Source organism: Lipotes vexillifer, unplaced genomic scaffold, assembly GCF_000442215.2.
Source record: "Lipotes vexillifer unplaced genomic scaffold, Lipotes_vexillifer_v1.1 scaffold1103, whole genome shotgun sequence".
In the NCBI taxonomy this organism is placed as follows: Eukaryota; Metazoa; Chordata; class Mammalia; order Artiodactyla; family Lipotidae; genus Lipotes; species Lipotes vexillifer.
Window position 1 is genome coordinate 596,274 of NW_006775759.1, and position 23,948 is coordinate 620,221.

At 34.6% G+C, this 23,948-nt stretch overlaps 1 protein-coding gene across 1 annotated transcript in view; it reads left to right on the forward strand.

The window, feature by feature from the left end:
- Positions 1–1,085: 1,085 nt before the first annotated feature.
- LOC103078627 (UDP-glucuronosyltransferase 2C1-like) overlaps positions 1,086–23,948 on the forward strand; it is a 36,623-nt gene continuing 13,760 nt past the window's right edge. The window contains exons 1-3 of the mRNA XM_007450175.1: positions 1,086–1,872; positions 7,904–8,052; positions 15,308–15,439. Of these exons, the coding sequence (XP_007450237.1) occupies positions 1,152–1,872; positions 7,904–8,052; positions 15,308–15,439 (1,002 nt within the window). The 5' untranslated portion in view covers positions 1,086–1,151. The remainder of the gene's footprint in view (positions 1,873–7,903; positions 8,053–15,307; positions 15,440–23,948) is intronic.

Sequence of the window (23,948 nt, forward strand, 5' to 3'; positions counted from 1 at the left end):
AAGCAGTGATACCAGAAGGGTACTGCAGTAAGTCAAAGTTAGATATAAAAATGACTAGAGTCAGATAGATGCAGTGAAGACTACAAATGAAAATAGGTTGATTTGTAATTTGTGAGTAGAATGTATAGAAATAGTAAGCAATTGAATAATTACACAATTATATTTTTATTAAGGACCAGTTATTCTCATGATAATGCTATTATCATCATATATTCTTATTGATTAATTGCTTGAGGAAAATCGACTTTTTAAGCAAAAGGATTATAGATGAAGTTATTGTCCTAAATATCATTGAATAAGTTTCTACATGGGATAGTGTCTTCCAGTTGTGAAGATACAAGCAAAAACTGGAATTTTACATTATAAAAAGTATCTTAGAACAGGAAGGCAAGGAAAAAAGAATTGGATGTGCTGGAAGGAAGGATAAGATTATCAAGTTATGTTCTTGGTGACTTCTCCATTCTAAGATATCTCTTCTCGATATAACATTAATCTGATGAGAACCAGAACTTGAACTCCTATCTTCAATAACAGTAAAAAGATATCTTTTTCTTCTTCTCTTAAAGATAGATGTGATTTAGCAGGAAAGGCACTGAATTTAGCTTCAGAACATTTGGATCTAAATCTCCCTGCCTTAACATCTCAAAGTGTGCATACTCTCTCCTTCTGGCAGTAAGTGATGGCCTCATTCTTATCTGCAATATTTGGCAGAATTATCAGTATGAGAAACACTACAGAGACCATTCTGTTCAAAAGAACATTCAAATAAAACCAGAGAAAAAGATCCAAACAATCTAGTCTTATTTGAATATGCATCAGATGATGATGGATTTTCTTAACATTATTTAGAAATTATTATGGATTTGTGTTTAACTTCACACCCTCTTTTTTTGATATCCTCTAAAAGAAGTTTGGTAACTCTCATTCTGAGGTTTGTTTGTATTTTTCCTAACTTATTTTATTGACTTTATCGATATTTTTTTTTCCATCAAGTCACTTGCATTTCATTTTACTCCTCAATACAAAGTACACAACTCAAAGTTCAGCCCAACCTACTATAAATTGATTGGGAGGGTCAAGGACAAATCTTTGGATTGTGAGTTTCATGCGCTTGGTTTAATCCCAGATTTAGCTTGAGCAAACTTAATATCATGAAGACTGTGAAAGGCTTCTGTGTCCTTTTCATGCTGCATCTATGGTTCTTTGACTCTGGAAAGACTGGAAAGGTACTTGTATGGCCCATGGATTTTAGTCATTGGATTAATCTAAAAGTTATTCTGGAAGAACTCCACCTTCATGGACATGAGATAACCATCCTGGTACCTTCAACAAGTTCTCTGCTTGATCATACCAAGATTCCCTTTAATGTGGAGATACTTCAACTTTCAATAAGTAAAGAAAGTTTCATGGAAGAGTTCAGTGCTGATCTCTATACACTTTCTTTTGAACTGCCGAAACTTTCATGGTGGGACAGGCAAGTGAAACTGATAAAAGTTATAAAAAATTTTTTAGCATCAGCTAAAAGAGTATGTGACAGTGCTGTCACAAACAAGGATTTACTCAGCAGGCTACAGGCAGCTAAATTTGATATCTGTATTGCTGACCCTTTAAGTTTTTGTGGGGAATTGGTGGCTGAACTCCTCAATATTCCGTTTATATACTCTTTTCGGTTTTCCTATGGGAATGTCATTGAGAGATTGTGTGCCAGGCTTCCTATGCCTTCTTCATACGTTCCTGGCATCACATCAAGACTGACAGACAACATGACTTTTATACAGAGGCTGGAGAACTGGTTATTGTATACAATGAGTGATATGATGTCTTCATACTATGCATTTGCAGAATGGGATGAGTATTACAGCAAGATTTTAGGTAAGAGAAATTTGCATGTAATAATGATTTGTATTTCATATGTAAAATGTGAATATTTATCTGACTGTAGGAAAACTTACAAAAGACTTTTTTTTTTAAGTGAGGACCCAAGTTCCTGTTGCTTAACTGTTTTGAGTGAAAACAATAAAAACAGCTCTTTTTCTTTCTTTTTTGAAACTTTTTCTTTTTTTTAGATCGTTGAGTACTGCAAACATATCAGAGAAGGAATATTCTCTATATTTCTCCATAAATTCTGTTTGATGCTACTAATTTTTTTTCAGAGTATCTGGAAAACCCAAATCTGACGTGTGCTTAAGTTCCATAACCTTAGACTACTTCTCTCTTGTTTACTTCTCCTTTTATACACTTGTTTTCTTTCTGATTAACCTGCTGTCTCTCAGGCTTTCTGTTTGCATCCTATCAAGGCTTGATTGACTGATTCCTGGGCTTGGAAAGTGGTAAGCACGAAACTGGAAAATAAATAAATATATCTTGATTTCATCTGCTCTTGTCTTCAAAAGGAGAAACAAGATTTTTCTCTAAAGGACCATGTTTCTAGACTTTTAAACTTATCCCATTGTTATCTTGTTGTTATTGTTCTATTCATAATTGTATTAGAGGTCAACTAGAGAGCTTTGACCCTGAGTACAAAGCTTTTCTCAATTTAAGCAAGTCTGTAACCACTTTAATTTTCCTTTTTCATAATTGATTTTTTTATTAAAGAAACTTTTATTTAATTGTGTTAAGGATGATTTTGCATAGTATATTAGTCATCTTAGAGGAAGCAGTATCCTATTTATATTATTTAGTTAGATTTTTTGAGATATAATTAATATATAACATTGTATTAGTTTCAGATGTGGATGAAAAAGTTAATCAATAGTCAATCTAAGAAGTGGACGACTTTATTTGAGCCAATGTGGGGATTATAACCCAGGAGACAGTCTTTCAGAAAGCTCTGAGGAATGTTTCACCCATTAGAAGTCAAAGTACAGTTATATATTTTTGAGACAAAGTGTTTTACATCAAAGGGTTATACATCAGAGTAATGTATTGACAGTTTACATAGGCCAACAAAGCAAGTAATGAGTTACTGTGGCCCTTTAGGGGATTAAGGAAGGAATGTTATATCCTAAGGAGTTACCTTTTTGGCACCAGGAAGAAATTGGCTTTTTTGTTTGTTTCATTTTTGTTTTGTTTGTGAGCAGACATTCCTGTGTCTTGTAAGGAGATCTTGTTAATGTACAATGCAGATGCAAAATGGACACTAACGGGGAGCAGGTGGTAGCTCAAATGGCAGAGAAAATTTTACATTAAATTTTTCTTGTCCTGCCTTAAAATCATTTTGTTTCATCACAGGTAGACAACATAATGATTTTATATTTGTACATATAGTGAAATGATCACCACAATAACTCTAGTTAATATTCATCACCACACATAGTTAAAAGTCTTTTTTATCTTGAGATGAGAACTTTAGATCTATTCTTTTAGCACATTTCAAATATTCAATACAGTATTATTAACTATAGTCACCATACTGTACATTACATCCCCAGAACTGAAAGTTCATAACTTTTGTCCACCTTTACCTATCTATTGTGCCCACCCTCCAACCGTAGGATCTTGCAACAACCAATCTGTTCTCTGAAATGTTTTTTTCCTTTTTGTTTTGCTTTTTTTTTTTTTTGAGGTTCCACATCTAAATGACATCAAACAGTATTTGTCTTTCTCAGTCTGACTTACTTCATTTACCACAATTTCCTCAAGTTCCATTCTTGTTTATGCAAATGGCATGTTGTCCCTCTTTCTCATGACTTAATATTACTCCATTGTTTATATAACCATGCTTTCTTTATCCATCACCCATTGGAAAACAGATTGTTTCCATATTATGGCTATTGTAAATAATGATGCAATGGACACGAGAGTGCAGTAGGAATTTTATTTTGAATTTTTTGAGGAACATCCATACTATTTTCCAAAGTACCTGCACCAATTTACATTCCCACCAACAGTGCACAAGTGTTCCCTTTTCTCCACATCCTCACCAGTATTTGTTAACTCTTGTCTTTTCGATGATAGCTATCTTAATAGGTGTCATGTGATTCCTCATTGTGATTCTGATTTGCCTTTCTCTGATGATTAGTGATCCTGAGCACCTTTTTATGTATTTGTTGGCTATTTGAATATCTTCTTTGGAAAGATGTCTACTCAGGTCCTTTGCTCATTTTTTTAATTGAATTATTTACATTTTTTTTTGTTTTTTTGCTGTCGAATTCTATGAGTTCCTTAGACATTTTGAGTGGTAATGACAAATCAGATACATGGTTTGCAAATATTTTCTCTCATCTCATAGGTTGCTTTTTCATTTTGTTGATCATTTCTTTTGCTCTTCAGAAGATTTTTAATTTGAAGTAGTCTTCACTTTTTTATTTTTAATTTTATTGCTTATGCTTTTGGTGTCATATTTAAAAAATCATTGCTAAGACCCATGTCAAGGAGATTTTCCCCCATGTCTCCTTCTAGGAATTTTATGGTTTTTCAGGTCTTATATTTATGTTTTTAATCCTTTGCAAGTTAATTTTTGTAGCAGAGTAAAATGGGGGTCTAGTTTCATTCTTTTGCATGTGAATATCCAATTTTTTCAGCGAAAATTATTTAAAAGACTGTCTTCCTCCATTGAGTATTTCTGGCTGCCTTGTGAAATATTAGTTGACCTTATATGCATGGGCTTATTTCTGGGCTGATCAATGGGTTTGTTTTCATGCCAGTACCATATTGTTTTGATTAGCACAGCTTTAAAATATTGCTTGAAATCAGAAAGTGTGATGCCTCCAGGTTTGTTCTTCTTTATCACAATTGCTTTGGCTATTTGGAGTCTTTTCCACTTCCATATGAATTTTAAAAGTGTTTTCTTTGTTACTAATTTTAACAGAAGTATCTCTAATACTCTGTCATTACTAGAAATGAATTTTATTCCTAAAGAATTAAAATTTACCCTTTTGGTTGTGATCTATTATTTTATGTAGCCACTTCCTTTTTTCTTTTTCGGATATCTGTTCAAAATTTCCTCTGAGAAATTATTTCTTCAACAACTCACAAACAATGTGAGTGCTTCTAATGAAGTATGCTACCCAGGAATATGCCATATATTCAAAAAAGGCATATGCCTTAATCAAGGTCGACATGTTGCACTGAGGATTTTTCTGGGCACTCTGTGACAGAAACAGGTGCTTATATCTCTAGACTTGACCCTAAAAAAAAAAAAAATGTGGACAGAAACTGCTGTACCCATCACTTACCCAAAGTCTCAGTCCAAGCTGCAAAAGGCAAAACCGAAAAAAGATAACTTAAAATCTCATCCTAGTGACATTTTCTGAGCCATGGATCAAGCAGTGACTGATCTACAGGTGTATTGAAGTTATTTGTTTACCTCTGGTTCCAGCAATTTTGTACTCAGTTTTGGAAGCTCTTTTATAGTGAGGCATAAGTTATAGGACATAACTCTGTCTCTGATTCCGTGCTAGCTCTTGGCACCTTAGAATATCCTTTTGGGGAATATATCAATAATCTGAGAAAGAATAATAAAGTCTTGGTAAATAGAAGAAAAATATTTCTTTTACTCTCATAAATTTTAGAATGCTATTAGATATAGATTGTCATTCAGTATCAATTTAGTATCTTCTTTATAAAATGTATTCCAAGTATATTTTTCAAATTTTAAAACTGTAACTCATAACTTATACAATTATAAATTGAATCATGTCATAGATATGTTCAAATAATTGAGGAGAAAACAAGTAAGAAGGTATCTGGTTCAAACCATATTTTGAGGAAATATTAATATAACATTTTGGGAGACAAAGGAATGTTAGGATAATACTATTGGGTTAGACAAAAAAATGGTCAATGTCTAATAGGGCAATGAAATCATAATTTAGGGGATGATATTTTCTACCAGACAGAAATATACACGCCAACTTTTTATCTTCACAGTGTCTGAACAAAAAAGTCCACAATAAATCAATAATAAATAACAAAATAAAATGTAGGCACACTTTCCTGAAGATGTAAATAATCCTTTAATCATTCAACAAATGCCCCAGCATTATATCAAATGTGGCATTGCTTTTGGAAATTTGGAAAAGCTTTTCCAAATTTGAGATATTTTCTCACAATCTCCTTATTCAGATCAATTATTTTTTTAAATTTCTCCTACAATATTATCTTCATTTCAATAAGATGCATTAAGCACACTAGATTACTAAATCAGTAGTGGAGAATTAACAGTAAAAAGATATCATCTTGATATGAAAGAAAGTGAACCAAACATATGACCCTGCAATTCTACTCCTAGGTTTATAACCAAGAAAAATGAACACATATGTCCACAGAAAACATATACATGAATGCTCAGAGCAGCATTATTCATACTAGACAAATGTGAAAGCAACCCAAAAGTTCACCAACTAATTAATGAGTAAACAAAATGACGTATATCCTTACAAAAATATCATTCAGCAGCAAAAAGTAATGAAATACTGATACATACTACCACGTGGATGACCCATGAAAAACATTATGCTAAATGAAAGAAGGCAGCAAAAAAGACCACATAGTGTATGATTTCATTTATATTAAGTTAAATAAGGTTTTTCTGGAATAGGCAAATAAAGGAAAAAGTAGATTCGTGGTTGTCACAGGCTGGGAAGAGGGAGAAATGAAGAATGACTGCCAATGGATACAGGATTTCTTTTGCAAGTAATAAATTTTTTTAATTTAATAATGGTGATGGTTTCACAATGTTATAAATGTACTAAAATCTACTCAATAGTATATTTAAAAAGAAGAATTGTATGATATATAAATTATACCTGAATAAAACTCTCATTTAAAAAAGTGTGGGAGTAAAGCATCACACAAAGAGAATAAAATTATACCCATGGCTGATACAAATAAGGCTCCAATATGGGGTCTGTACTGGGTCTGAAACTGGATTTTGAATACTTTTGTCATTACCAGAATAAAACCCCTAAATTACTGAGATTTGCTTGTGATCTCTTACATAGATAGATTTTCCTGGTCAGATCAAAACCCTTATATTTTCTGATCAAAACTTTAGCACACTTAGAACATCAAGGAGAATATTCAAAAAGCCATGTGGTGAGAAACCAGATAGCTATGGCTTCCTCCTATTGGTGATATGGAGTACGTATTTCAAAAGGACACCAAAACTCTGGGTAAGGTTCCTTCAAAAATGAAGCTCTGGTCCCCAACTAAGTAAAATGATTTAATTCAGAGTCACTAATCTGAGTTCTTATTCTGTTAATGTTCACTTGGTTTCCACTTCAGTTCAAAGGTATCCCTTTTGTACTGTTTATCAGCTAAATATGTCAAAATAGCAAATATTTCATCACCAAATTATTATGCAGTGCTCTCTCTTCACCAAAGAGGACAAGGTCTTGTAAAACAGGAGCTATAATTATGTACAGCAAAGGAATAATCACTTTTAAATGTTTATGAAAAGATTTCCATCCCTGATAGGATATAATTAGTTATGGAAGCATAGTCCCAAACACCAGAAGAAAAGATGGATACATTTCAAAAGCTGTTTTTAAAAGATATCAGAGGTTTTGGAGCGATGAGGATGAGATAAATTGGAATTCCAGAAGAGGAGGAGATTCTACCGTAGTAGGCTGGGATCACTGGCTGAATTTCTTGTTCATTGCTAGGAGCACGTGCTGATTCTGAGCTTGGAGTGGGGCTCAGGCTTAGCTCAAGCAGAAAGAGTCTGCTGGCAGAGAGAAAGCAGCAGACTTTTGCCTTGCTCCATACTTAAATCTGTGTTTGGTTATTCATAATCTCAGTATTATGTACTCTTGGGGGTCAAAGGCCTATTGATTTCTCATGGGTTTCATAGAACGAATATTGCTTCTTTAAAGATTTTTCTTAGAAAATTCTATCTTAAAACATGTCCCACTTAACATATCAGATTGTTTTCCCTCTATTGTCTTTTATTTTTGTTCAGGAAAACGTACCACATTATGTGAAATTATGGGGAAAGCTGAAATGTGGTTGATTCGAACATACTGGGATTTTGAATTTCCATTCCCTTACTTACCTAACATTGAATTTGTTGGAGGACTGCACTGCAAGCCTGCAAAGCCCCTACCTAAGGTAATTAAATGTGCTTCTTTTTGCTTCTCTGAGTATTTACCTCCTGGAAACACTTCTAGTTTATTATTTTTTAGTATTTGATCCTCAAACTGAAAACCTGGACACAGGAATTAATGGGAATTATCCACCTAAGACTGTTACATTACCATTAAGTATTTACTATATTAGCGTGGTAATCATTAGTGATGCTTATCAAATATGCCAGATATTTGACAACAGTAATGTCCCTAGCCCCTGAGTTTAGTGGATTTGTCAAATACTCTCAGGGCAATGAGAATGAACTGAAGTGACAGGTATCACTTCCAGGTCCAACACAATTATCAGGTGCACTTTCTCCACAGTTCTCTTTTCCTTTGTGAGGTCTTTGGGCTGTGTTCCAGAGTAGGTACTCTGCCAATCTGAGTCCTGGTTAAAGAATCTATATAACAATTGCAGCTCAATGATGGACATATGGCATGAGAAAGAAATAATGTAACAGGGAAGAGCCAAATCTTGACTACATGTTGGATCTCTTTCTTTTACTTTAACCTTTGCTTTCCACTGCTTTTGTTCACCAAAATGATACTGTCTATACATAATGGCTTGCCTTGGGGAACCCTACCCCTCTGCCTGAATGTTAAACCAAAGTGCCTTTGTTCAGGCAAATATCCAGACCCTGTCCACCTGTGGATGGCTACAAGAAAGAAGAAATTAACACATCCCCTCCCTGAGGCTGGCATTCCAGGTGATATTTGAAAAACTTATGGGCTTTTCATTTTACTTCCTCATCTCCCCACCACCACTTTGTGCTATGAAAGAAACTGGCATCCAAACCCCGATAAGATGGTTATTTTGAGACTTTAGTCTGCCATCTTCTCAGTTTGCCGGCTTTCTGAATAAAGTCATATTCCTTGCCTCAACACCTCATCTTCAGTTCATTGGCCAGTCCTGCAGCGAGCATAGCGAGCTTGAACTTGGTAACAATAAGGTGTTGTTTTAGGCCACTGAGATATTGGAGCTGGAAGTTATTTTGCATAACCTAGTCTAAAAACTAGACATAGTAGGGAAATTATAATAGTTTGAGAAAAGATCAAATAGAGATGGATGGCCCACCCAAAATCCTGGCATAAGTTCAGTAATGGTGACCTGTTTGCTTTGAATAGAGGAGAGAAATTAGCCTGGAGAGATGATCGGATGATAGGTTATAAATAAACAAATGGGCAATACTAAGTATTCTTTACTTCAAATTTAAGGTCAATGAATGATCAATGTATAATTTTTAAGCAGTAACGTGATACAACTTACCCTTTCATAAATATTATCTATTGAATTGTTTGGAATGGAGCAAGATTTAAAGGAGGGAAATGAGCTGAGATAGAAGTGCAATAGTTCCTGCAAGCCATTGTAGAGATTCAAACTACAATATGATAACAATTTTGAGTATAAATGGAGAGGTTTAGGAAGTTTTTACAAAGAAAGTCAATAGGATTTTCTGATAGGCTTGAGATTAAGGGAGAGAGTTCCAGAATTAATTCTTGGCTTTTTGTTTCTTTGTACATGTCATTTCTTTGCATTTATTTATTTATTTTTTGTACAGGCAATTTAGTAGAGAATATTATCATTTACGAGGAGAAGAAGGAAAGGGGAACAGTTGTGAGGGAAAATGATTTGTTCATATTTGCATATGTTGAATGTGGTACAATGCAGTGTCTAGCAAGCATCTACCAAATACATTGGTTTAATCTCAGGGAACAGATTTATGTAGTATTTGTGGTTTTTTAAATTAATAGACTATTTTTAGAGACACATTCACAGCAAAATTGAACACAAAGTACAGAGAGTTCCACCTATCTCTTGCCCCCTCCCATGCACAGCTTCCCTAACCATCAATATCCCACACGCCTGCAGCACATTTGTTACATTTTATGAACCAACATTCACATAAATCTCAACCAATGTCCACTGCATACAAAAATGTTAACTCTTTGTGTTGTACATTCTATATTTTGATAAATACATAATGACATGTATCTACCCATATACTCTCATACAGACGCTCCACTGTCCTAAAAATTCCCTGTGCTCCACTTCTTCATCCTTCCTTGCCCCTAAATCTCTGGAAATCACCATTTTTTTAACTTTCTCCATAGATTTGCCTTTTCCATAAGTAGTAGTCTCACATTAGTAGTCAAGGAATAAGAACTCATGACTTTTTTTTTTTAGATGTTGGGGGTAGGAGTTTATTAATTAATTAATTTATGTTTGCTGTGTTGGCTCTTAGTTTCTGTGCAAGGGCTTTCTCTAGTTGTGGCAAGCGGGGGCCACTCTTCATCGCGGTGCACAGGCCTCTGACTATCGCGGCCTCTCTTGTTGCAGAGCACAGGCTCCAGACGCGCAGGCTCAGTAGTTGTGGCTCACGGGCCTAGTTGCTCTGCGGCATGTGGGATCTTCCCGGACCGGGGCACGAACCCGTGTCCCCTGCATTAAGAGGCGGACTCTCAACCACTGTGCCACCAGGGAAGCCCAAGAACTCATGACTTTTTACTGGCTGCTTTTTGTGAGCATTACATCACCCAGAGTGAAAAACAGAACTTGGGGTGGATCAAAATACTATAAACTAGATGCCTAAGGCTTCGGTGAAGAGGGGTTATTCCTGAAAACCTGACCGTTGACATTAGAGAAATAGATGAAAGTATAGTATAAAGACATAAAGACAAGGATACTTTTTTAAAAAATTGAACTTTTAAAAAATATTTTATTATTTTTATTTTTTTTACTAGTGTATACTTGCTTTACAATGTTGTGTTAGTTTCTACTGTACAGTGAAGTGGAGTTCCCTGTGCTATACAGCAAGTTCTCACTAGTTATCTATTTTTTACATATTAGTGTATATATGTCAATCCCAATCTCCCGATTTATCCCACCCCCATTTCCTCCCTTGTTGTCCATACATTTGTTCTCTACATCTGTGTTCTATTTCTACCTTGCAAACAAGTTCATCTGTACCATTTTTCTAGATTCCACATATATGTGTTAATGAATGATATTTTTCTCTTTCTGATTTAACTTCACTCTGTATGACAGTCTCTAGGTCCATCCACATTTCTACAAATGACCCAGTTTCGTTCCTTTTTATGGCTGAGTAATATTCCACTGTTTATATGTACCACATCTTCTTTATCCATTCATCTGTCGATGGGCATTTAGGTTGCTTCCATTACCTGGCTATTGTAAATGGTACCACAAAGAACATTGGGATACATGTGTCTTTTTGAATTTTGGTTTTCTCTGGGTTTATGCCCAGTAGTGGGATTGTTGGGTCATATGATAATTCTATTTTTAGCTTTTTAAGGAGACTCCATAGTATTCTCCATAGTGGTTGTATCAATTTACATTCTCACCAACAGTGCAAGAGGGTTCCCTTTTCTCCACACCCTCTGCAGCATTTATTGTTTGTAGATTTTTTTGAGGATGGCTATTCTGACTGGTCTGAGGTGATACATCATTGAAATTTTGATTGGCATTTCTCTAAGAATTAGTGATGTTCAGCATCTTTTCATGTGTTTTTTGGCCATCTGTATATCTTCTTTGGAGAAATGTCTATTTAGGTCTTCTGCCCATTTTTGGATTGGGTTGTTTGTTTTTTTTTTATATTGAGCTGCATGAGCTATTTGTATATTTTGGAGATTAATCCTTTGTTGATTCATTTACAAATATTTTCTTCCATTCTGACAGTTGTCTTTTTGTCTTTTTATGGTTTCCCTTGCTGTGCAAAAGCTTTTAAGTTTCATTAGGTCCCATTTGTTTATTTTTGTTTTTATTTCCATTACTCTAAAAGGTCAAAAAGATCTTGCTGTGATTTACGTTAAAGAGTGTTCTGCCTATGTTTTCCTCTAAGAGTTTTATAGTGTCCAGTCTTACATTTAGGTCTTTAATCCATTTTGAGTTTATTTTTGTGTATGGTGTAAGGGAGTGTTCTAATTTCATTCTTTCACATGTAGCTGTCCAGTTTTCTCAGCACCACTTATTGAAGAGGCTGTCTTTTCTCCATTGTATATTCTTGCCTCCTATGTCATAGATTAGTTGACCATAGGTACGTGGGTTTATCTCTGGGCTTTATATCCTGTTCCATTGATCTATATTTGTTTTTGTGCCAGTATCTTTGGAACATGGTCTTTTCTTCTTAAACTTTAGCCCCATCTACTGAAGAAGTAGAGGGAGAATCACAGTTAATCATGTATATGTGTTCTTATAACTCTCAGCACAACAATCCTCTAGTGAATGTGACCCAGCTAGGGATCTGCAGTAAGACTCAGACTTTCATCTCTTTCTTGTAAGTAAGACACAGGAAAATGTTGGGGAGAGGAGTGAAAAATTCCCCTCTCACTACAACATGATCAAAATGTCAGTTTGGTTTTGAATGCCACAAAATAAGTTTGTGGAATTACAGAATTTGTTTTTCTTTGTTTTTTGTGCATCTTAGGGCAACAGAATGTATTAATCATACTCTCAGTTCATGCCACTCCATAATCAGACCATGGCAAACATCTCTTTTGATTGATTTTTCTTACATTTTTTCTTTATTTTCTTCTCTTCCATTACCCCACAACAAGAGGGCACCCAGTCAAATGCATTTAATATTTATCATCTTATTTCAATTTAAACAGATAACTGTGGATCCTTAAACTATACGTAGAAATGATTTGAGTTGTTTAATTATATAAATGATGTTATGCTATAATTCACATTTTCTCATTCTTATTAGTATATATAATTTTTTTCATATGTATCCAAGTTTCTATTTGTAAATCCATTTCATTCATTCTGACTGTAGCAGAGAATTTTGGTATATGTATTTATTCCCCACAAAGGACAATTTTGTGTCCCCATATCTATCATACAACGAAGAACATTGGGAGGAAAACTTACAAACCTATGCATATATTTGAGAATTATATCCAATAGTGGGATGATAGTGTCATGGGTCACAGGCATACTTAATTTTTTTCTGCATTTAACTTCACTGAATATCTACAAAAATGTATTGTTTCATCAGGAATGCTTAGGGGGTTACATCTTCCACATTTTATCTAGACCTTGATTATTATTCTATTTTCTAATACGGGTCAGTTTCATAGAGGTAAAGTGATATCACACTGATGAATTTTATTTGTAATCTCCATTTATAGCAAAGTTGAACATTGTTTCAGAAACTTATCAGTTATTCTTGTTTTCCCTTTGTGAAACTCATATATTTAGTATATTTTTTGTATAATCTTTTTTTTCAAGTAATAACAATTCTTTCCATCATTTAGAATATCTAGATATTAATCCTTGATCTAGCCATTGCAAATATCTTCTCCTATGACTCCATATATTTTTAAATGTTTTCCCTAATTACCTTTTTAAACATAAAGTACCAAATTTGATGTAATCAAATCCATCTTTTTATACATTATGATTTGTACTTTGAAAAATTTCATTTAAAATATTTTTCTCTTTACTAAGGTTAAAAAGACATTCTCTTATATTTTATTTTTAAATGTATAATATTACATTTTAACATGATATATTTAATCCATTCCAATTTTTTAAATTAATACATGGTAGGAGGTAAATATTCACCTCCCTTTTTTTGTCTGAATAATGAACATATTATTGTACCACCAGTTAATAAACCATCCAATCAGTGTGATTTTTTCTCACTGATTATCCCAATGAATTATATCATCTTATCATACAGGAGGCTTTCACATACTCATGGCTCTCTTTCTGGCCTCACTACTTTATTTTATTATTCACTTTGTTAGCAGGTCAGTAGATTTTATTTTGTATTGTGTATTATTATTGGATTGAAATAGTCTCCAGTACTCTTTTTTCTTTTTCAAAGTTCATTCATTATTTTTGAAAATGTATTTTTATATACTTTTTAAAATATTTCCTAGTATCTGAAGAATATGATGATAAAATTGAAAATAAATTTAAAGTGACTGATAGTTTTATATATTATATCAATCCATCTATAAATACAGTGTAACAGTTAATTTTATTCATCAATTTACCTGGGCCAGGTACCCAGGTATTTAGCCAAACATCACTCTGGAAGTTTCTGTGACGGTATTTTTGGATGACATTAACATTTAAATATGTGGACCTTGAGTAAATAAATTGCCCTCCATTATGTGGCTGAGGCTCATCCAATTAGTTGAAGACCTGAAGAGAACAAAAGACTGAACTCTCCCAAGCATAAAAAGAATTCTGCCAGTAGACAGCCTTCAGACTTGAACTAGAGCAATGGCTCTTCTCTGAGTCTCCAGCCTCATGACCTATTCTGCAGATTAAACTTTCCAAACTCCATAATCATGTGAGTTAATTCCTTAATATAAATTTCTGCCTTGTCTTTCCACTTTAAGTCTTACACATTTTTATCTTCTCTTATTTGGTTGAATTATTTTTGTTACTAGTTCAACATAGGATGAAAAGATTTCTTTTTACTTCATCATAATTAGATATGATATTTTTATTTTTAATGGAAAGCCATATAGTTCTATCATATTACTGTTAACCTCAGAGCATTCATTATAGTTCTTTCTGCATGTCTTATATGGTCAGGAATTTATATGTCTACCTCATTTCTAAACGTGTTCATGGAAGCTTATACGAAAAGAAAATATAACCAAAATAAAAGAAAATTGAAATTTAGAAAACAGGAAAAAGTAAATATACCAAAAGTATGTCATTATACTGACTGTGATTCAGCATACCAAACTTATGTCATTATACTGACTGCGATTCAGCAGGAAAATGAATGATAATCTTATTAGCATCCAAAACTAAATATAAAGTGAAGCACCAGAAGTATTTAACTTAAACTAGAAATTTGGCTCTGCCAGCTACTGCTGCATAGACTTGGACAAATTACTTAACCTTACTGAGATAGCTTTCTCATCTGTAAATATATACATATCTCTTAAGATCCCCATATATCTAAGTTAAATCATACATGTAAAGAGCTCTGTAATTGGGAGAAGATAACATGTAGTCAATAATTTGTAAACACACACACACAATCCCCTCTATCATGCTGAATGGAACCTCCAATTTAAATAATTTTTAACTTGCTTAATAACCAGCGATTTCAGGTTATATTTTGCACACTGAAATGGTTAATATATGAAAAAACAGAAGTGTTCTAAGAATTCAGACATATTGAGGAAAGTGTGTGACATTCTTGTAACTATCAACTTTCATATAACAAAGACTATTTCCCTCACAGGAGTTAGAAGAGTTTGTTCAAAGCTCTGGAAAAGATGGAGTTGTGGTGTTTACTCTGGGGTCAATGATCAAAAACCTCACAGAAGAAAAGTCTAATGTGATTGCATCAGCCCTTGCCCAGATTCCTCAGAAGGTCAGATAATCTTATTTTTTCAGGGACAGCTTCTTTAAATTCCATGAAGATATCCTTAAAATTGTGCTTAAAAACATAGGAAAAGTTATTGGTGTTGTTAGTGTCAATTTAATTGAACTGTAAAGAAAAAATATTAAATGGTAAAACAGGATATTTGATTCTTATCTTGCTTTAAACCTGGCATTACTAACAGGAAAACATATTTCAGAATTTTCTTTAAATAAAAGATTTTCTTTAAATAAAATAAAATTTTCTTTAAAACTTAATCATTCACTACTGTCAAACAATCAGTCAGCTTTGTGTCTAGGTTTTAAGGCTTCCATGTAATCTAACATTGTTTTTTGGTGTTTATTAAGGGTGTTTTTTGGTTTGTTTGTTCATTTTTTAATCTGAGGCATATACACAAGTTACAACTACCTTGATGGAGAATAAAGGAATAGATATTCAAAAATATAGCCTTAATTCACTGGATACCTTAGGACTATATTTCCTTATAATTAATGGATTTGTGCCAGGCCATGGTTGAGCCTGGAATTGACAACTTAGATTCCTGGAATACTCCTAAATAGATACTATTCATTTTAAACAGTTAAAATCTTTAATAATACAGTACAAGATTTATGCAGTTCACTCCTTGAAGTTCCCCAAAATTATAATTTTTTATTTATACCATTCTAGGTTATAACTGAGTGGCATTGTTTTTAAACTACCATGATCACTTTTTTCCCCTACATTTAGTTAAAATAGAAAATTGCATGTAAATTTAAGTTACAAATGCTCACAATAATTATTGTATTCATAATCAAATTACTTTCAATAATTGTTTTGTAGAAGCAGCACCCATCTAAATATTTAATCTAAATTCCATCTTCATAAAAATATTAACCTTTCAATTGCATTAAAATACAATGTTTAGGGGTGAAACCAGGGTAGACTAGGAAGCACCAAGGCCTGTCTCTCTACCTAAACAAAATTGTACTAGCAAAAACTGTCTGAAGTAACTATACTGGAACTCTGGACTCTAACTGAGCACTTGCAACTCACAGTGGAAAAACTGAGTGGGAACTGTGGTTAATTTTAGTCAATGTCATCCCTTTAGAATAGCAGCAGCTTCAAAGTCCTCATCACTCTGTCCCATGGCAGCCAACATGCCTGCATTTCTGGTGTAATTTGGTGGAACCGGTAGACAATAAGACCTTATCCTCCAAATACTGTGGTTCTGCATTCTAATTGCTGATTACTGCCCATGGTCATTGAGGTATATGCATAGAAGCTGGGCACAGTTGTTTCAACATTCATTAGAAGAAGCAACTTCCAGGGGTTTTAAATGATAAGCTTTTTTTTTTTTCCTTTTTACTTTTTTCTCCATTTGGGAGCCAGGCATTAAAGAATCAGACCATTCAAAAAACAACCTCACAAACAGTGGAATTTAGAAAATTATGTGCATGTCCAGGGAAAAACACTGGCTCATAAAATACCTGAGAAGACCTAAAGCTTTAACCTCAGCCTGATTTCTAAGAAAGAGAAACACTTCAACAACAGCAACTACAAAATCAAACTCTAACAAGAGGCAAATCTGATTTCTGAAGATAGAACATTATAAAAAGCAAATGTACAATACTCAAAAACTATCACAAGGCATACAAAGATAGATGGAAGTATGGCCCAATCAAAGGAACAAAAGAAACTGAGAGAAACCATTCCTGAGGGATCCCGGATTTTGGAATTACTAGAAAAAGACTTTAAAACTACATTTTTAAAGATGTACAAAGAACTAAAGGAAGACAATGATAAAGAGAAGAAAATGATGGAGGAAAAAAAGGAAATATTGATAATGAGAAAGAAATTATTTTTAAAAAGAATCAAAAAGGAATTCCAGAGGTTAAAAATTACAATAACTATAAGGAAAAGTTCACCTCAGGGGTTCAAAACCAGACGTGAGCAGGCAAAAGCATCAGCAAACTTGAAGAAAGGATATTTGAAATTATGGAATTCAAGGAAGAAAAATGAATGAAGAAAAATGAACAAAGCCTAAGAGACTTGTGGGGCACCATCCTGTGAATGAACTACACATTGTGGGAGTCCCAGAAAGAGAGAAATGGGCAGAATGGGCAGAAAGAATATTTAAAGAAATAATGGCTTAACATAGTCCCAATTTAATAAAATACATAAATTTACAAATCCAAGAAGCTTAGTGAATTTCAAGTTGGATAAACTCAAAGACACCTACACCAAGACACATTATATTCAAGTTGGTGAAAAACAAAGATAATGAGTGACTATTGAAAGAAACAAGAGAAAGAAATCATCACCTAAAAGATATCTTCAATAAAGTGATCAGCCAGTTTCTCATGAGAAACACTGGAGGTCAAAAGGCAGTGGATTGATAAATTCAAAGTGCTGAAAGACAAAATTGTTAACTGAGAGTTTTATATCAGGCAAAATGTCCTTCAAAAATGAAGTAGAGACTTCCCTGGTGGTCCAGTATTTAAGACTCCACCCTCACAATGCAAGGGGCATGGGTTCAATCCCTGGTGGGGCACTAAGGTCCCACATGCCACAGAGTGTGGCCTTAAAAAAATTTTTTTAAGGAGTAGAAATTAAGACATTCCCAGACAAACAAATGTTGTGGGACATCATTAACATGAGACTTTCCCTGTAAAAATGCAAAAGGGAATACTTCTGGTTGAAATGAAAGGCTGCTAAACAGTAACACAAAACCATAAGAAGAAATAAAGATCTGCAGTGAGGTAAAATTGCAGTAAAGGCAATAATAAAAACTAGTATTATTGTTATTTTGGTTGTAACTCCATTTTTTAAAATTTTTTTCTTGGGCTTCCCTGGTGGCGCAGTTGTTGGGGGTCCGCCTGCCAATGCAGGGGACACGGGTTCGTGTCCCGGTCTGGGAAGATCCCACATGCTGCAGAGTGGCTGGGCCCATGAGCTGTGGCCGCTGAGCCTGCGCGTCTGGAGCCTGTGCTCCACAACGGGAGAGGCCACAGCAGTGAGAGGCCCGTGTACTGCAAAAAAAAAAAAATCTCAATGATTAAAATAAAAATTTATAAAAACAATTATTGATCTATGTAATTAGGAGCAGTATGTATATGTATGTAATTTATGTCATCAATTATAGAAAGAGCTGGATGGATCTATAAAGGAGCACGTTTTTTATGCTACTGCAGTTAACCATCAATAGGTCAAAGAATAAGTTACAAAAGTAATCTGAAAATATTTGTTTAAATGAATGAAAACACAAGAGACCAAAGCAAGAGATGCAGAGGAAGCAGAGTTCAGAGAAAATTATAGCTGCAAGTACCTACATTGAAAAAGAATAATGATCTAAAATCAATTACTTAATCTTATATTTTAAAGAACTATAAAAAGAGGACAAACTAAACCAAAAGCTAGCAGAAGGAAAGAACTAATAGAGACTAGAGCAGAGATAAACAAAACAGAGAAAATCAATAAAACCAAAGGCTGGTTCTCTGAAAAAGTCAGCAAAATTATCAAAACTTTAGCTAGATTCGCAAAGAGGAAAAATCAGGTATACGCAAAGAATTAAAATCAGAAATGAACCTAGGTAGATTACTAATGGCTGTACAGAGATAAACATATTATCAGAGGATATGATGGAGGTGTGGCCAAGATGGAAGAGTAGGAAAACCCCAATCTCACCTCTTCTCACAGGCACACAAAAATAGCTCTGATTTGCAGAGCAACTACTGATGAGAAAAAGAAGATGAGCAGAAAAGATCTTCTACAAATAAAGATATAAAGAAGGAACCACAATGAGCCATATAGGAGTGATGGAGAAGCAGTATGGTTAAGAGAAAAGAACAAAGAACCAAAAAAAGAACAAAATAATGCCATTTGCAGCAACGTGGTTGGACCTGGAGATTGGCATACTGAGTGAAGTGAGTCAGAGAAAGACAAATATCATGATATCGTTTACATGTGGAATCTAAAAAAAGGCTTCAAGTGACCTTATCTATTGGCTTGGCCAAAAAGTTCTTTTGGGTTTTTCATATGATGTTATGGAAAAACCCAAAAGAACTTTTTGGCTAACCCAATACAAAACTGAAATAAAGTTACAGATGTAGAAAATAAACTTATGGTTACAGGGGAGTAAGAGTGGGGGAGGGATAAATTGGAAGACTGACTGACACATATACACTACTATATATAAAATAGATAACTAATAAGGACCTACTGCATAACACATGGAACTCTACTCAATACTCTGTAATGGCCTATATGACAAAAGAATCTAAAAAAGAATGGATATATGTATATGCATAACAGATTCACTTTGCTGTACACATGAAACTAACACAACATTGTAAATCAACTATACCTCAATAAAAATTAAAATAAAATAAAATAAAAGTCATCTATAAAAAAAAAAATTCATAATTCCAAGTGAGAAAATTAGCAGAGGTTGTTTCCAAGGTGTGAACAGTTTGAGCCAAACATTGGGCTCCCCAGCACACATCTCCTGCACCAGGAAGTCAAGCCTCCAGAACACTGGCTTTGAAGGCGAGTGAGGATTACTTTCAGAAGAGCCAAGTACTCATAGTAGCCAACACACAACACAGAAGATCCCATAAAGTCCAAATTGGAGCTGCCCTACAGCATATAGCTTTCATTACTAGAGGACAGTGCAGTGCTTGGACACATAGGATGTCTCCTGCAAAAGGTCACTTCTCCAATGTCAGGCAATGTAACCAACCTACCAGATATATTTTAAAAAAATCAGCAAATTAGATGAAATAAGGTGACAGAGGAATATGTTCCAAATGAAGCAACAATATGAAACCCTAAAAAAAGAACTAAGTGAAGTGCATATAAAAATCTACTTAATACAGAGTTCAATGTAATGACTGTAAAGATGTTCAAAGAACTCAGGAGAAGATTAGATGAACAGAGTGAGAAGTTAGAAGTTTTTAACAAAGAGTTAGAAAATATAAAGAAAAATAAAATGGAGATGAATAATACAAAAAATGAAATGAAAAATACACTAGAAGGAATCAATAGCAGATTAGACGAGACAGAGAAAGAGAGCAGTGAGCTGAAAGATAAAGTACTGGAAAACACTGAAGCTGAACAGGAAAAAAAAAAAAAGATGGAGAGATATACCATGTTCTTGGATTGGAAGAATCAACATTGTGAAAATGACTATACTAGACAAAGCAATCTATAGATTCAATGAAATCCCTATCAAGCTATCAGTGGCATTTTTCACAGACCTAGAATAAAAAATCTCACAATTTGTATGGAAACACAAAAGATCCTGAATAGCTAAAGCAATCTTGAGAAAGAAAAACAGCTGGAGAAATCAGGCTCCTGGACTTTAGACTATAATACAAAGCTACAGTAATCAAGACAGTATGATACTGGCACAAAAACAAATATAGATCAATGGAACAGGATAGAAAGCCCAGAGGTAAACCAACACACATATGGTCACCTTATCTTTGATAAAGGAGGTAAGAACATACAATGGGGGAAACACAGACTCTTCAATAAGTGGTGCTGGAAAAACTGGACAGCTACATGTAAAAGAATGAAATTAGAACACTCCCTAACACCATACACAAAAATAAACTCAAAATGGATTAAAGACCTAAATGATAGTAGCCAACACACAACACAGAAGATCCCATAAAGTCCAAATTGGAGCTGCCCTACAGCATATAGCTTTCATTACTAGAGGACAGTGCAGTGCTTGGACACATAGGATGTCTCCTGCAAAAGGTCACTTCTCCAATGTCAGGCAATGTAACCAACCTACCAGATATATTTTAAAAAAATCAGCAAATTAGATGAAATAAGGTGACAGAGGAATATGTTCCAAATGAAGCAACAATATGAAACCCTAAAAAAAGAACTAAGTGAAGTGCATATAAAAATCTACTTAATACAGAGTTCAATGTAATGACTGTAAAGATGTTCAAAGAACTCAGGAGAAGATTAGATGAACAGAGTGAGAAGTTAGAAGTTTTTAACAAAGAGTTAGAAAATATAAAGAAAAATAAAATGGAGATGAATAATACAAAAAATGAAATGAAAAATACACTAGAAGGAATCAATAGCAGATTAGACGAGACAGAGAAAGAGAGCAGTGAGCTGAAAGATAAAGTACTGGAAAACACTGAAGCTGAACAGGAAAAAAAAAAAAAGATGGAGAGATATACCATGTTCTTGGATTGGAAGAATCAACATTGTGAAAATGACTATACTAGACAAAGCAATCTATAGATTCAATGAAATCCCTATCAAGCTATCAGTGGCATTTTTCACAGACCTAGAATAAAAAATCTCACAATTTGTATGGAAACACAAAAGATCCTGAATAGCTAAAGCAATCTTGAGAAAGAAAAACAGCTGGAGAAATCAGGCTCCTGGACTTTAGACTATAATACAAAGCTACAGTAATCAAGACAGTATGATACTGGCACAAAAACAAATATAGATCAATGGAACAGGATAGAAAGCCCAGAGGTAAACCAACACACATATGGTCACCTTATCTTTGATAAAAGAGGTAAGAACATACAATGGGGGAAACACAGACTCTTCAATAAGTGGTGCTGGAAAAACTGGACAGCTACATGTAAAAGAATGAAATTAGAACACTCCCTAATACCATACACAAAAATAAACTCAAAATGAATTAAAGACCTAAATTTAAGGCCAGACACTATAAAACTCTTAGAGGAAAACATAGGCACAGCACTCTATGACATAAATCACAGCAAGATCCTTTTTGACCCACCTCCTAGAGAAATGGAAATAAAAAAAAAAAAAAATGGGACCTAATGAAACTTAAAAGCTTTTGCACAGCAAAGGAAACCATAAACAAGATGAAAAGACAACCCTCAGTCTGGAAGAAAATATTTGTATTTGAAGAAAGTGACAAAGGATTAATCTCCAAAATTTACAAGCAGCTCATGCAGCTCAATATCAAAAAAACAAAAACCCAATCCAAAAATGGGCAGAATACCAAAATAGACATTTCTCCAAAGAAGATATACAGATGGCCAACAAACACATGAAAGGATGCTCAACATCACCAATCATTAGAGAAATGCAAATCAAAACTACAATGAGATGTCACCTCACACAGGTCAGAATGACCATCATCAAAAAATCTACAAACAATAAATGCTGGAGAGGGTGTGGAGAAAAGGGAACCCTCTTCCACTGTTGGTGGTAATGTAAATTGATACAGCCACTATGGAGAACAGTATGGAGATTCCATATAAAACTAAAAATACAATTACCATATGACCCAGCAATCCCACTACTGGGCATATACCCAAAGGAAACCATAATTCAGAAAGATACATGCACCCCAATGGTCATTGCAGCACTATTTACAAGAGCCAGGTCATGGAAGCAACCTAAATGCCCATTAACAGATGAATGGATAAAGAAGATGTTGTACACATATACAATGAAATATTACTCACCATAAAAAGTAAAGAAATTGAGTTATTTGCAGTGAGGTGGATGGACATAGAGACTGTCATACAGAGTGAAGTGAGTCAGAAAGAGAAAAGCTAATGTTGTATATTAACGCATAAATGTGGAGCCTAGAAAAATGGTACAGATGAACCAGTTTGCAGGGCAGAAAGAGAGACACAGATGTAGAGAACAAATGTATGGACACCAAGCGGAGAAAGTGGTGGAGGGGAGTGGTGTGATGAATTGAGATTGAGATACATACACTAATATGTATAAATGGATAACTAATGAGAACCTGCTGTATAAAAAATAAATTAAATAAAATACAAAAATTAAAAAAAATAAGAGTCATGTACCACAATGTTCATTGTAGCTCTGTTTACAATAGCAAGGACATGGAAGCAACCTAAGTGTCCATCGACAGTTGAATGGATAAAGAAGATGTGGCACATATATACATAAAAGGAAACGAAATTCAGTTATTTGTAGTGAGGTGGATGGACCTAGAGTCTGTCATATAGAGTGAAGTAAGACAGAAAGAGGAAAACAAATACCATATGCTAACATATATATGGAACCTAAAAAAAGAAAAAAATGGGGCTTCCCTGGTGGCGCAGTGCTTGAGAGTCCGCCTGCCGATGCAGGAGACGCGGGTTCGTGCCCCGTTTCGGGAGGATCCCACGTGCCGCGGAGCGGCTGGGCCCGTGAGCCATGGCCACTGAGCCTGCGCGTCCGGAGCCTGTGCTCCGCAAATGGGAGAGGCCACAACAGTGAGAGGCCCGCATAACGCAAGGAAAAAAAAAAAAGAAAAAAATGGTTTTGAAGAACCTAAGGGCAGGACAGGAATAAAGACGCAGACGTAGAGAATGGACTTGAGGACATGGTGAGGAGGAAGGGTAAGCTAAGACGAAGTGAGAGAGTGGCATGGACTTATATACACTACCAAATGTAAAATAGTTAGCTAGTGGGAAGCAGCCACATAGCACAGGGAGGTCGGCTCGGTGCTTTGTGACCACCTAGAGGGGTGGGATAGGGAGGGTGG